This window comes from Meles meles, chromosome 10, assembly GCF_922984935.1.
Source record: "Meles meles chromosome 10, mMelMel3.1 paternal haplotype, whole genome shotgun sequence".
Taxonomy (NCBI): domain Eukaryota; kingdom Metazoa; phylum Chordata; class Mammalia; order Carnivora; family Mustelidae; genus Meles; species Meles meles.
Genome location: NC_060075.1, coordinates 77,431,819 through 77,447,679, shown reverse-complemented (window position 1 = coordinate 77,447,679; position 15,861 = coordinate 77,431,819). Strand labels below are relative to the sequence as shown.

Below are 15,861 nucleotides of genomic sequence, written 5' to 3'. Positions count from 1 at the left end.
TCTTTTCTGAAACTGTCCTTGTCTGGTTTTGCTCTTGAGGTTATAGTAGCCTAATAAAATGAATAAGGAAGTGTTCCCCCCTGTTTTTCTATACCCTAGAAGAGTTTAAAATCAGAATGATGTTTCTCTTGATTGTTTGGTAGGATTTACCTATGAAGTCATGTGGGCCTGGTATTTCCATTGTGAAAAATTATTAATAACTATTAAATTTTCTTGGTGGTCTGTGCTTATTAGATTTTCTATCTCTTCCTGAGTCTGTTTTGGTAAGTTGACTTTTTCTAGGAGTTTATTCATTTTATGTAAGTTTTCAAATTTATGGCCATAGAATTTTCATAATGTTCAACTGTCTAATCTCTGTAGCATCTCTACTTAGGCCCCATTTTTTCATTTCCAGTGTTTTGTCTTTTAGTTTTGCCATAGTTTATCTTTTCATATTTTATTAGTCTTGATGAGTCTTTTCAAAGTACCATTTTTTAGCATTGCATATAGTTTCTGTTATTTGATTCCTATTTCTGTTAATTTTATTCTTGTGATTTTCTTCTACTTTCTTTAGACATTAATTTTTTTATAATTTTAAAAGGTGTTGACACAACATGACTTTATGAATTTAATAGTTTATTTTTGGAGCATTTAAGTATCACTTTATTATCTCTTGAAACATTTTAAAGTTTATATTTGACTTATTAATGAATTAGCAATACATTATTTTTCTAAATGCCATTGATGATCTTGAAAATAAAAAAACAACTTTTAAAAAGAATAGTATATCCATATGCATTTTATCAGAAATCCCTAAATCAAAGAAATGTAACCCATTTAGGCACGCGGAATAAAAGATGCTACAGAAATCATCTTTGAGATGTCAAAAGACGAAAGAAAAGATTTCTACAGGACTATAGCATGGGGTCTGAACCGGCCTTTGTTTGCAGTTTATAGAAGAGTGCTTCGCATGTATGATGACAGAAACCATGTGGGAAAGTATGAAAACTTGTAATGCTGCATGTTTTCATGTAATTAGGGGAAATATTTAAAGAGCTATCTTTCTTTAAAAATATGAGCAGAATTTTAATTGGAAACAGCTATGAATTACTGTTTACTGTGTTAATATTTTTTTTCTCCAGGTCCATGTTGTAACTATGGAAATCTCATTATAATAAGGCCTCTTAGAACTTAGAATCTCAGTCACCTTATATGTCAGATTTTAGACTTAGCTATCTTCATCAAAGTCTGCTATATAATAAAGTAACATTATAATAAAAATATTATAGTGGGTAAAGATTTAGGAGGTGTGGGGGAAAAAATCCTCAAATTCATTGGTAACATCATTCCTATTTTTTTTTATAGTATAGCATTTCCTAGGTTAGTGACCCTTTTTTTTCTTTTTAAATAAAACCAGAATGGAAAATAAATAAATTTCTAAATACAATGCCTGGATTTCTGTTATAGGTAACATTTATGGGAAGGCATCATTTTTTTTTCAATGCAATGATTCTTTGGTGTTACTGTTTTAATTTCCCTTTGGGAATTTTAGGTAGTCATAGTATGGCTTATTAGGTACTGCTTTTATTTTTTTTATTTTTTTATTTTTTTATATTTTATTTATTTGACAGAGAGAAATCACAACTAGGCAGAGAGGCAGGCAGAGAGAGAGGAGGAAGCAGGCTCCCCGCAGAGCGGAGAGCCCGATGTGGGGCTCAATCCCAGGACCCTGGGATCATGACCTGAGCCGAAGGCAGAGGCTTTTAACCCACTGAGCCACCCAGGCGCCCCATTAGGTACTGCTTTTAAAAAGAACATTGCATTGGCTGTATTGAATACTTACCCTCTAAAGAAAAAGAGCCTTTACATTGGAACAAGAGTCTGGTAGATGTCCATGCATGGGTAGGGGAAATGAAGAGAAGTTTTTAAATGTTTTGGTGCGTTGTAACAGTCTACCATAGATTTGCATTTGGGCTCTGGTTTACAGTGTCTTGCATAAGTCTTTCAGCATAACTACGATATTAGAGGGCCTGAAACCAGTTTTCAAATAAAGGAAGACTTAAAAGTAGAATAGGAGCAAATATGTTTTAAGTGTTGAATTTTCCTAGAGAAAGATATACATTGCTCACTTTTATTATAGCTAAAAGTATTTTTTTATAAAAAAGAAGATAGAAGCATCAGTTTTAATTTTTAGTAATTTACTTTGAAGTTGGTTACTTTTAAAATATTATCAGTGTGCTAAGTGACTTAACATTTGGATCCCTAAGTAAAATTCTGATTTTTATTAAGTTTTTCTTGTAACATTCTTTGTTTTAATCGATCTTTTTAAAAATTTCTTTAAATTTCTAGATATACACCTGAAGAAATTGAAAAGCTCAAGGAGTAAGTTAAAAATTTTTTTTTTCTTTTCCTGAATTCTGATAGTTGGGTTTTAACTTTTTTAATACCTTTGTTTTTTCTAAACTTTTACTTTGAAACTGTCAAGAGATTTTTAGTAGACTGGTGTAATTTAATCCTGCTATTAAGCATGATTGACCATAAAAAGAACTTTTAAGGTCCATACGTGCACAGAGTAGCCATGCCCATAAATTTCGTCTTCTCCTTAGTGAGTTGCTGAATTAAATGTGTCCTCAGACCACTAATAAGGGTTACAGAAGGGATTAGATGGCCATTCTTGGTGGATTGAAGACTAAATACCGGGCTTAGAAACCAGGATCAAAACCAGGGTTGTGCTACATGCTTAGTTTAGAATGGTGACTTAGCAAATGTTGCACTTAATGTCTGGGCGGACTCTACTTTATGAAGGCTATTTTGCAGGAAAAATAATTTTGCTTTGTTGAGTAGGGCCCTAAAGTATGGGTTGATGGATTGTATGGACCATGGAAAAAATTGAAGGTTGATCCTCTTTGTGGTGATAGCAGCTTAGGAAACTTTTTCAGATGTCTGAGAAGAGTTTATTAGGTGTGCTCAAAGGGAACAATCTGGGGATTGCCTGGGAGATTGTGTCAGTAACCTGAGGGGAAATTTGGTCTTTTTTGAACACATATCCAAGTTACTTATTTCTTCTCTGACCCAGGAAAAAGGCAATTGCTGCCTGTTTTTTTTTCACCCACAGACAACTGTGGACCCCAAAAAAAGGCCACACTTTCAAACTTTGGCTCTCAAAGTATTGCTGCCCACAACTTCCAAACCAGTCAAATGGGAAGAAGAAGAATGAAGAATAAATGATGAAATTAAAAGGGAGAAAACAGTTGAACCCAATGCTGATTGGCAGACTCTTGTTTTAGGCTCCGGATAAAGCATGGCAATGACTGGGCAACAATAGGGGCGGCGCTAGGAAGAAGCGCGTCTTCCGTCAAAGATCGGTGCCGACTGATGAAGGATACTTGCAACACAGGTACTGTGAGCCCTACCGTGGGGTCGCTCTTGTCTCCATCAGAGCTTCCTGCCCCTTTTCATACTGCTTTCTCTTCTCTTCTGGAAAGAAATTTGTCATTCGCTTGAGTTCACATTGTATTTTCTAGTCTTCCTTTTTCTTCGTGCTTTGTAGGCCCAAAGCCTTCATTTTTCTGCCTTTGTGTGAGGTGACGTTGTTCACAGGGACACATTGCCTCAGTTTCAGAGGTTTTAGGTGCAGCATGTTTCCATTTTGTAGCAATGCAAAACTGTTTCAGTTGGGAAAGTTTTATTATTAAGGCTTACATAACAGGAAGTAGTTTTAATTTAAACCCATCTAACTGTTGAGCTTCTGTAAACACCACCTTATCAACTTCATGTTATAAAAAAAAAAACCTTTATTTGGGGCAGTTCCCTGCTTAAGTTACCTTTCAGTGCTATGGCTCTGTTTTGCGTATTTCAAGCAAGTAAGTATATTTTTCTATAGAAAAAAACTTGTCATTAGTGTTTCAGTCTCTGGTACAGACCGCAAATGCCTATTTAACTCTTAGTGTATACAGATGCACTGATGATACTGTTAAACCTAACGTCTGTGACCAATAACAGTATTGAGGCTCTGGCACCAGCTCTCACATAACTTTCTGAGCCTGAATTTCCTCGAAAATGAAGAGGGTTAGAATAGGTGATCTGTAGTTCTCATATATGAGAAGGGAAGTAAGACAGTTCCATTTTAGCCCTAAAATTTTCTGAAGGAGCCACAATCTGTGCTCAGTCTTGCAGTAAGAAAAGTGGTTCTCAAGTTAAGCTTAACCTTCCTGGTTGTATGTTTTCTGTTTTCACCTCCCTACCCTGCCAAAGTAGAATCGGGGAATATCTCCTGCTTAACCATTGACTCCACCAGCCCTGTGACCTGCAAGACATTGAGAACATAAATCCCTCCAACTCCGTCATTCTGTGGTTAATGACAGCTTAATGAATGAAGCAGGAATAGGAGCTCTAGGTTCAGAATTTGGCCAGAGTTTTTATGTAAGGCACTGTGAGTACCCTTTTGCTGCCATGCTAAAGTAGAAGCAGGACTTTGTCTTGAATATATGGTATGCAGAACTGTGCTTAGCACATAATAGAAGTTCAATGAGTACTTGTTGAATGAATGAATCCCTGATGCAAGCACACAGCTCTTTTGAAATTTTCTACACATTTTTAGCTACTAGTAACAAAATGGAAACAGAAGTGGAAGGAGTAAAAAAAAAAAAAAAAAAAAACCTGTTTTTATGCTCAAGTTCCTTAAGAAAAGACCAAGCGGATCATTTGGTGTCATTACTGGTTTATGGCTTTGGGAAAACCTGGAGTAAAATCATGCGTGAATACCAGTCTCAGATTTCTGTTCTGTCACAGTTTCTTAAGAGTTGGGCTGGTGGGGAAAGGAGATGGTATAAACCTAGTTTCCGTTTTACTAAAGTGGGTAGGAGCCCATAGGAGTTACTCCACTTGTCTCATCATTCATTCCTCTGGTGAGGGATCTCTGTTGAGCTGCGCCACTTCTGCAGAGCAGGGAATTCTAGGCAAGACTGAGGAAAAATTTTGTGAGGTTTTGTGTCCATCTCGCCACCATGAAGCTCTTCCCACTTAGGATCAGTGCGGCTGACTGTATAATTCTTTCTAGGTATGTACTGGGTAGTTTTTCTTTCCTTAAGGAGTCAGTCAGTGTTTTCCATCAGGATTCTGTATTTTCTTTTGTATCAAGAACCTTCCTGGCCTAGTCAAAGGCAGTCGTCTTAGTAGATATGTGCAGTTTCCCGCCCCAGGGTCATTCAGAAATAACTTATTGGTACTACTGCGAACTTTCCATCAGGGCTGAATCTGATTTGCAAAAAAGAAGGTAGCAATAATAGTCTAGATGATTTCCTTCTTTCAGGGAAGTGGACAGAAGAAGAGGAAAAGAGACTTGCAGAGGTGGTTCATGAATTGACAAGCACTGAGCCAGGTGACATAGTGACACAAGGCGTGTCATGGGCAGCTGTGGCAGAACGAGTGGGTACCCGCTCAGAAAAGCAGTGTCGTTCCAAATGGCTCAACTACCTGAACTGGAAACAGAGTGGAGGAACTGAATGGACCAAGGAAGATGAAATCAATCTCATCCTCAGGTTTGTGTCCTAAGTCCTTTAAAGACAAAAGCTGCTTTTGCATCTTTTTATAGCGATAGGTGGCTTGATTGTTATTTCCTCTTTTGGTTTCCTTAGATGCCTAATGTCTGAAAAGCATCCTTTCCATAGAGAATGGGTCCGCGGAGGATCTTTCAGATCCTATGCATTTCATATTGAGCTCTTTTGTTTTGTGTTTGTTCCTTTTTTAGTGGATTTAGTGCTCGTGCAAAGTACCAGATTGAAGGCGTGGAGACTGAAGTCCTCTCTCCCCCCACAGAACAGGTATGGCACAGACAGTGGCATTGCAGCCTGCTGCTGTCCCACCAATGTGCCTCAGCGCTAGCAGAGGGCACCGTGTGCAGGGGAAGAGGGCGATTCAGTCTCCATGCCCTTCAATCTTGGGTGACTGTGCTAAAATTGCCAAGCAGGGGGCCCAGGCTACAGTTACCCCACACCTTCACACCAGACCCAGTCAAGTGCTTCCATGTCATATGTATCCAAAAATAGCTTTAAGGTAATAATCCTGAGCTTATTTTTTTTTTTAAGTTAGTTGGTATAACCATTAAGACTCAGTGACTCAGGGCAGAAATACCAGCAAGGACATGTTTGAGACACCAAAGTAATAAAAGCTCCTCCCTCCTGAAAATCGACATCATCATGACAGTTGAAGCTAGAGAACAAATATAGATCACTCATACCCCAAACCTAGTGGATCTATTATATTAGTGGTTTTTGTTTTGGTTGCTGCTGGAGTATTGTTCTCCATTTTTATCGGTTTTTACAATTTAGTATTGTTCTCTGTTTTTATCATTTTATGGGTTTTGTTTTTAACATACTTGTTTCAACTAGTCATCTGCAAATAGCTCCATTTCTAAACGATTTTATTTATTACGGATATGGAAAAGGTCAGATCTAGGAAATGACTTGCTATGGCACACTATAACACATTACAAGACACTTTTCCATTAACACTGTTCTTACTCTATTCTAACCTTCAGATACTCCATTGCCTTTATAGTATTTTATTGGCTTCTGACCATTTAGTCTGGTCCATTGCTTGTACCGTTAACAGAAGGCTCTTGATAGTGCTAGGTCATAGCTCCTAGCTGTGGGGGCAGCTCTGTACGCTTGCAGTCCTTTCCCATGCAATTAACAATAGCATCTCCATGACATAAGCTGCTGTCCCCTTAGCAGCCAGTACTATCATGTGTAGTCAGGGGAGGGTTCTTCCAGAGAAATAAATTAACATCTAACAGATGTTTGTTTTGTAACCTGTAGGATAGCAGAGCTTGATGTAGCTGATGAAAATGACATCAACTGGGATCTGTTAGCGGAGGGATGGAGCAGTGTCCGTTCACCACAATGGCTTCGAAGTAAATGGTGGACCATCAAAAGGCAGATTGCAAATCATAAAGATGTTTCGTTCCCTGGTAATGTATTTTTTGCTTCTTAAGTCCTTCCCTTGTCTTACCATATTTACTCCTCAGGACTTAGAGGTCAGACGTTCTTTGCCTCAGCTAAAGAGATATGAATCTTAGATCTTCACTGAAACATCTCTATTTCTTTGGCTAATGTCTTTTCTTCCCTTAAGAAGAGTTGATGTGATGTGTAATTCTCAAAGCACCTAAGATGAAAATAGACACATTTACATACATTCTTGTTCTCATATAACTGTGCAGAAAACGATTTTACATATTGTGTACAAAAATGTATTTCTGAAAACTTAGGTTTAAATCAACTTTTAAAGTGTTGAATAACTTCACATAACTGGGTTTGTCATTTAGAGATTTTCTTTGGTGGTTTTATAGTATAAAGACTATAAATTCATAATTCATTAATGATGTAAATCTAGACATCCTAAGTTGGGTTTGCTTAAAAGTGAGGCACAAGCATGTTTGTCCCTTCATTGCCTGCTTTGCACTCAGGTGTGAAACTCAGATGTACAATCCATTTAATTAAGGCAGTCAAATTCATGCCCCTTGATATAGTGCTCCAAATTCCATTTCTCCAAAGGAAAATTAAATACTCAAGAACTTTGGCTCAATGAAAATACGATTTTTTAAAAATTAAGTCCGTAGTTATAAATTTATAAATCTAATATTAAAACCAGAAAAGTGAATGAATACTAATGAGACGTAAACCCACCCAGATTGCAGTTACCACCTGAGAGGACTGATAGGAGGGGGGACAAGTCTAGATTTGGCTTTCCTGCACAAGAATTCAAGGTGGTTGCTATTACTGTTTGGAAAAGATGCACTGCTACTCTTGAGTTGTGAGTTCAACTCACAGCCAGCTGACTAAGGAAGTAAGCTACTTTGCATTAACAGTGTTCTCCCAAAATAATAAGAATTTTATCCTGAAGCCCTAGAACATAACAAAGGTCTTATTTTCATGTTCCTCACAATGGCTTTTTTTTTTTTTTAATGTATCTTAGGTGGCAAGAATAATATTGTGTTAGGAATTTTTAAAATTTCTTGTGATGGATAATGTTTCCAGAAATTTCCAGACAGGTTGTAGCTTTAAAATAATTTTATTGTTATTTTGCTGAGATCTCACATGCAGTGTGCAGTTGTTTATTCCAAATACTTTCCCTCCTTACCCCCACCTCCCCTGCTGCTTAGATGGTGGTCTGTCGGAGAATCAATGTTCTTTTTGTCTACCCATCTCCCTTCAGTCTTAATAAAAGGTCTTAAACAGTTACATGAGAATCAAAAAAACAACCCAACGCTTTTGGAGAATAAATCAGGATCTGGAGTTCCAAACAGTAATTCCAATTCCAGTGTACAGCATGTTCAGATCAGAGTCGCCCGCTTGGAAGACAATACAGCCATCTCTCCAAGCCCCATGACAGCCTTGCAGATTCCAGTCCAAATCACTCATGTCTGTAAGTGTCTATTGGAGACTCCTTGCTATTGGACCTCTATGATTTGGTAATGGCTCTAATACCTTTCATTCTTCCAGAATGTTGACAGAAATTTGTGCAAGTTGACAGAGGCAGACTAAGGCATTTTATGTTCATTAGCTTAATTAATATTTGCACAAAAGATGAGTGTGTGACAGAACTTCCCAGCCATAATAAACCATTTTAAATCATCTTACTTTTAGAGGTTGCAAAGAATTAATGGTTAATAGACTACTACCTAAAATCAGTTGGACAAGGAAATAGAGTTCCTAAGGTGGCACATCATTTGTAATAAGTAACCAGAGACACACAGATTGGCGGTGGATTTGAAGTCATGTGTAGAAGAAATGGGTTTGAGATTGAGATTTTCTTCAAGAAGAGCCAGTTTTCCTTTGGAAACTATTTTATCCTTTTTTTTTTTTTTTTTTAGCCTCTGATATTTTTTCAGTTTAATGAGATTATGAGAACCGAACAGTTGTTAGAGGGAGAGGATTTGATAGTTCTGCCTTTTTTTTCCGTGACAGAGTAACAGAAAAGAAGTGAGAATAAAATCCTCAGAACCAGATGATTCACCACTTTTTTCTCGTTTCTTTTGTCTACCTAAATGCTATGCCTGTGGAAAGGTCATTGCCAAAAGTATACCAACTGCTGTATGTTATTCTCAATCGGGATTATTAGCATTTTGAGTGAGATAACTGATTGTTGGTAGGGCTGTCCTACACACTGCAGAATGCTCAGTGTCCCTTGACTCACCCACGAAATGCCAGTAGTACTTCCTAATCATTTTGGCAAATAAAAACACCCTAAGGATTTTCAAATGTACCCTGTGACACCATTTTGAGAATCACTGGGCTGCCTGTTGGTCATGGTGACACTACATACACCCATATATCCAGTGACTATCAAGGTTACCTTGGAGACCTTTAAAATGATCATACCTGTCTTAAAATTCTAATTTGTTTGGTTATTTGCTTTAGCTTTCTACCAGTGTAATAAAGCATGAAGAATTTTTCTTTAGCCCTCTGTTTATTTAACTTTATAGCCTGAAGAAATGCAAAAACTGGTCTGCCATAAATATGGGAGCTACTGTTGATTATAGTTGTGCACAGAGATTGTTAGAACTTTCCTTGGCTGTTGCGGTGACTGTACTTATTGGGAATGCAGACACTGGTACCTTAATATTCACGGGATGGCTTTTTTAAAATAATTATGCTTTTTACTTAATTTTACTTCTTCCAGCAAGAAATGTTAGTAAGAGTTTTATACCATATCAGTTATTCTTTGCATTCAGGCTAAAATCTCCTATGATTGTTTCTTCCTTTATGTTAGGAGTCAGGGACTCGCAAACTTTAGAGCCAGAATAGTAAATATAAACATGTTAAACTTTGCAGCCCACATAGGTCTTTGTGGGATTTTCTGGTTTTTAAACAATCCTTAAAATATGTAAAAACCAAAATAATTAAAAATGTAAAAACCATTCTTAGTCTTGGGCCACAATTTGTCCCTGCCCAGTTTGCTTACCCATGACAAAGGTTATTTATCTGGAATCCCTTTAAATTATTCTAGATTTGATCTTAAGATTCCATCAACTAGAGAAATAGTAACATGAATCAAGTGCATTTCTTTTGAAAGGTGTCTCATATCCTTTCCCACTGAGAAGTATTTTAGGAATAAACGCTACACATTGCAAGATGATTCCAAATCATTTTTCACACGGATTTATCTACAGGTGCAGTTGAGATCACATTTCATCCAGTTACTCTTAATTCCTTAAAACCTTGATCGGTTGTGACCAATATTGCTCAAGTCTGAACCCTCAACTGACACACCTATAAAGAGATAATAATAGTGATCTCTAAGTGCTGCTCAGTCTTCCAAATGTGTCCTTCTGAAATAGCACTACCTTTGTTTTTTGGGTTTTTTTTTTTTTTTAAGATTTTATTTGAGAGAGCGAGTGCACACAAACCAGGGGCGGGAGGGGGTAGATTGCAAAGGGCAGACTCCCTGCTGAGCAGACACTTAACCAACTGAGCCACCCAGGCACCCTGGAAATATTTATATTTCCTGTTTGTGGTTCCTCCTAAGGACTACATGAGGTAGGCAGGACAGATAAAGTCTCTGAACACTAACACTAGTAGGTTCAAAGCAAGCCGTTTGCTCAGGTTTACGTGGCCCGAGAGTAATGCCGCTAAACTAAAGCTTGGTGTTTGGGGACTCCAATTCCAGGAACCTATACTGCTTATCAGAATGTCCAGGAAAATTTATTTTTTACCAAGTTCCTGTTGACTTGTAAGTTAGCCTTAGTGTATTCCTCTCACTTCTAATACTAGAAATATTTTGTGATCTCTATCAAGGGTTAGCAGGTACTGTCTCTGTAACAGCTAGTCAATTCTGCCTTTACAGTGCAAAAGCAGCTGTGGAAAATAAACAGGTATGGCCGTGTTCCTGTAATACTTTTCACAAAAACTGGTAGTGGGCTGGATTTGGATATGAGCCAGCCCCTAATGGGTGCCATCCCAGATAAGATTGCTTCTCATAAGAAATTTAAATGACTTCAGGTTTCTAGGCAAATTATTCACTATGAGATTATGTGTTTTATTTACTGTTGTCTTTGTTCCTACCACAGCTTCAACAGAGTCCCCTGCTGCTACTGTTGACTCCGAAACAATAACACTAAACAGTGGAACACTACAGGCATTTGAGATTCTTCCAGTGAGTAACACTTCACAAAAGAGAAAGTGGTCATTTTATGCATAAGAAAAATCACTAGTTTTAGCACTGTTATCATATGAACAAATGAACTAAAAACATGATTGGCATTCAGTGCAACTATGCCCATGTTTCTGAGGCCAGATGATTAAATGAGGACGTGCGTCAAGACTTTCCCTCTTTTCTTCCCCTGTAGAGGTTTAAACCAATAATGTGCTCTTTTTAACATATGAAAAGTGACAGGGCTTAATGAGGAGGGTGCATGTATGACTTGTATTGATAAACAAATACTATATATAACCAAAAAGTTTACTGTACTGGCCCTTGGGGATACAGAATTTAAAAGTCCCAGTCCTAAAAGGTGTAGCTACTTTACAAAAGAATCTTGAAGTTCCTAGAAAGGTAAAAAAGTATAGTTCAAACATCTGTGCCACCAATTCTAATCCAAGGTTTACCTAAGAGAAATGAAAACATGTCTGCGTAAACGTGTACATGAATGTTCCTCTTCCTGATAATCAAAAAGTGGAAACCCAAATGGCCATCCACTGACAAATGGGTATATAAAATGTGCTGTCACCATACAATTAGCAATAAAAAAGAAAGTAATAATACATGCTCCAAGGGTAAACCTTGAAAATGTTATACTAAGTGAAACTAGCTACAAAATACCACATAGTGTTTGATTTATTTTAAGTGTCTAAAATAGACAAATCCATAGAGACAAAAAGAGGAATGGTTGCTTATGCTAAGAGGTTTGGGGGAGCAAAGGGCCAAGTTTGTTAATTTGAAGAAAGGGGGTTTCTCATAGAGTAACTTTTTAAGTCCTCATTCTTGTCCTGTTATCTAAAATGGTAATACCCAGGGGGTGCCTGGGTGGCTCAGTGGGTTAAGCCACTGCCTTCGGCTCAGGTCATGATCTCGGGGTCCTGGGATCAAGTCCCGCATCGGGCTCTCTGCTCAGCAGGGAGCCTGCTTCCCTCTCACTCTCTCTGCCTGCCTCTCTGCTTACTTGTGATCTCTCTCTGTCAAATAAATAAATAAAATCTTAAAAAAAAAAAAAAGAAAAAAAAGAGAAAAAAATGGTAATACCCAGAATTAGCTTATATTTCAGGAAAAAAAATATAAAGTAGGTTTTATTTAAATTATGTCAAGGTTTATTTGCTGTGAAAAACAGGGGGCTGTTAGTGCAAAAGTTTATCCTCTGCACAGTCACATCTCATGAGGATAGCCAATGCTGCTGAAGGTTCTCTTTTAGAACAACTTTGGAATTTCTGCTAGCAGTTTACTTAACCAAAGCTTCCACTTCCTAATCCTGTAGTCTCCGGGGCGCCTGGGTGGCTCAGTGGGTTAAAGCCTCTGCCTTTGGCTCAGGTCATGATCCCAGGGTCCTGGGATCGAACCCCACATCCTGCTCTCTGCTCTGAAGGGAGCCTGCTTCCTCCTCTCTCTCTGCCTGCCTCTCTGCCTAGTTGTGATTTCTCTCTGTCAAATAAATAAAATATTTAAAAAAAAAAGTTGAATGCCTAATTCTGTAGTCTCCACATTAGGGATGTGTAATGTAAGCCTTTGTCACAGGTTGATAACTTTATTTTACCACCTCCCCTCCTCCCCCTGGCCAAATAATATAATAGATATATTTAGAGTATGTGTTCAGGTTTTTACTTACTTCAGTCACAAAGATTTCCATCCTAATTTATTAATAAAGGATGATAGTGCCTCAGCTTCAAAAAAATCATGAACATTAGAGGAACTTAAGTAAATTAAGATGCTTATATATGAGGTATTTACTGTCTGACCACATCTAATTTACTGAAGGTTGTGTTGTAAATGATGAGCTTTTACTTTTATGGAGAGGGAGGAAAGAAACTTAATCTTACTGTGTGCCGAGCACCATTTACTAATAATTTGTAATGCCCACAACCCCTTCCCTGAGGTAGTTATTTATGCCTGCTTTAGCAATAAGGTTCATTGAGCTGGTCCCAGGAGAGTTGTTCTAACTTCAGTATACAGGACCACAGGCTCTAGGATTTCAACATCACCCTCTAAGTGCAAATACCTTCCTTTTATGATAGTAGGATAAACTGAACTCAAATTATCAAATACAGAATCTATGGCTGTGAAAGGCTTATTGGCATTGAATAGTTCTGTTACAGTTCTCTGAAACATAAAAGATAAACGTTGAAACATAAAAGATAAACGTATTGTCCATCAAATACTTTTTGTCATTCACAACACTAATTACTATCTCTGTACATTTCTCCTTAGTATAAAAAGTATTTTGTAAAATTATACTATGAAAAAAATCTTTTCAGCGCTGCTGTAGTAGTACCTTTCAGAAATGGAGAGGGGCACCTGGGTGGCCCAGTGGGTTAAAGCCTCTGCCTTCAGCTCAGGTCATGATCTCAGGGTCCTGGGATCGAGCCCCACATCGGGCTCTCTGCTCCACAGGGAGCCTGCTTCCTCCTCTCTCTCTGCCTGCCTCTCTGCCTAGTTGTGATTTCTCTCTGTCAAATAAAAAAAAATTTTTTTAAAAATGGAGAGAGTGCCAGTTCTATACGTTCTAGATAGATAGACATGAAGGAAGACTGTGTGTGAGTTACTGCACTGGACACAGTGGCTTATGCTACCATGTCTTGGTGCCTTGAAATAAATGACTATCACAGCACCATAGAAATACATGGGAGTGAAGGGCAGGATCAAGGTCTGGCCTTGCCTCTCTGTTAAACCTCTAAGACAAGTATAAGGACGTAGGACAAGTCAATATTCTACCCTTCATTTTATTACTTGAGGGCACCTTCAGGATTGGGAAGTACGTTTGTGCCGGCTATATTAAAGACCCCATTTTGGATATAAACCTAGACTTAATAAGTAAGCTTATTTACTCAGTCTGTTGCACCTGTGTCATTCTCATTTTGTTTTTTTTTTCCTTTAGTCTTTCCATTTACAGCCCACTGGCACTCCAGGTACCTACCTACTTCAGACAAGCTCAAGCCAAGGCCTTCCCCTCACTCTGACGGCTAGTCCCACAGTAACCCTGACAGCTGCTGCTCCTGCTTCTCCTGAACAGATCATTGTTCATGCTTTATCCGTATGTTACGTCAATTCCTTGATTTTTCTAGTTTCTGTAGAGAAGACTGGCTGATGTCACCAGAAGCTTTTTGTTTTTAATACCATGAGAGAACCCAGATGTCTTCAATAATAATAATAGGTCTGGGGGAAAATTGATTATGTTCTCTGTTTAAGTGTTTACCTACATGTTAGGGACCAGGATTAATTGATAACAGAGTTTAAGAGCCAGAACTAATGTAGTCCACGTATTTAAACAATTTCTCCTACTGCTATTGTCTCAGGAACATAGTTTTACACCATCACTCTGCCTTCACTGAGGCATAACCCTTAATCCCATGTGTCTCCTTCCATGATGGAATGATGGGGATAAGGGGTCCTAGAAAAACAGTGGTAAGAACACTGCAGTTCCAGAAGTAAGAGAACAGGGGAGGGGACAGTAGGGTACCACCTATAAATTATAAATGGTAGTTGTCGCTTATAACTGAAGTCTGGTAGGGATTTTCTCATTTTGCCACTGATCGTTTTCTTTGACATTTTATAGCCAGAACATTTGTTGAACACAAGTGACAACGTCACAGTGCAGTGTCACACACCACGAGTCATCATTCAGACTGTTGCCACAGAGGACATCACTTCTTCCATATCCCAAGCAGAACTGACAGTAGATAGTGATATTCACTCATCTGATTTTCCTGAACCTCCAGATGCCCTAGAAGCAGACACTTTCCCAGATGAAATTCATCAGCCTAAGATAACTGTAGAGCCATCATTTAATGATGCTCATGTATCCAAATTCAATGACCAAAATAGCACAGAACTGATGAATAGTGTTATGGTCAGAACAGAAGAAATCTCTGACACCGACCTGAAACAAGAGGAGTCGTCTTCTCCTTTAGCCCGTGCTTATGTTTCTGAGGTAAGTTGCAATTAAGGGAATAGCCTCTGGGTTCTTGCTTGAGCCTTAAACCTTCAGTTTGGAAAAAGCCTAGCAATAATTTATTGGGGGGGGGGGCCTCCATTAACTTCCTTTTTCCTCTGGACACAAAATCAAATGCAGACTCTACCTGAGACCTCACAAGTATGAGACAGCTGTGTTGCACAGCCTTAGCACCAAAACTTTTCCCCCATACACCCTTCCAAAAGACTGAGAATTGTTTGTTGGGACCTATGGAACCGTTTTCAGGAGAGTGGTTCGTAGGTCTTTGTGATACAGGTTAGTAACCTTCCTTACCCCAGCGTGACAGCATTGTTTCTTCTACATTCAGGCTTCTTTTAAGTTCTGTTTTGTGCATTTTTCAACTTTAATTTTCTTTTCTTTATTAAATGGGATAATGTTAGAATATTAAGTCCTTTTAAACCTAAAATGTGTTTGGAATCTTTAAAGAAAACTAAGAAATAGGAGTCAGAATGTCTTTTTCTTTTTTTAATTGCCACTGTTTAGGATCTAGAGTCTCCTACCATAGAAGAACAAGTTGATCAAACCACCATCGATGATGAAACCATCCTTATCGTTCCTTCACCACATGGCTTCATCCAGGCATCTGATGTTATAGATACCGAATCTGTCTTACCTTTGACAACACTAACAGGTACTGTAACAGAACTCCATCATATGCCTGATAAATCTTATGAGGAACATCAGGCTACTTGATCCAACAATAA

The 15,861-nt window shown here is 38.1% G+C and overlaps 1 protein-coding gene across 2 annotated transcripts in view; it reads left to right on the top strand.

Moving 5' to 3' along the window:
- DMTF1 (cyclin D binding myb like transcription factor 1) overlaps window positions 1–15,861 on the top strand; it is a 45,658-nt gene that overhangs the window by 28,342 nt on the left and 1,455 nt on the right. For both annotated transcript variants that reach the window (XM_046020154.1, XM_046020153.1), the window contains 10 exons: window positions 821–978; window positions 2,329–2,361; window positions 3,267–3,376; window positions 5,291–5,519; window positions 6,798–6,949; window positions 8,194–8,403; window positions 11,048–11,133; window positions 14,063–14,218; window positions 14,741–15,115; window positions 15,641–15,788. In XM_046020154.1, coding sequence (XP_045876110.1) covers window positions 821–978; window positions 2,329–2,361; window positions 3,267–3,376; window positions 5,291–5,519; window positions 6,798–6,949; window positions 8,194–8,403; window positions 11,048–11,133; window positions 14,063–14,218; window positions 14,741–15,115; window positions 15,641–15,788 — 1,657 coding nt within the window. The remainder of the gene's footprint in view (window positions 1–820; window positions 979–2,328; window positions 2,362–3,266; window positions 3,377–5,290; window positions 5,520–6,797; window positions 6,950–8,193; window positions 8,404–11,047; window positions 11,134–14,062; window positions 14,219–14,740; window positions 15,116–15,640; window positions 15,789–15,861) is intronic.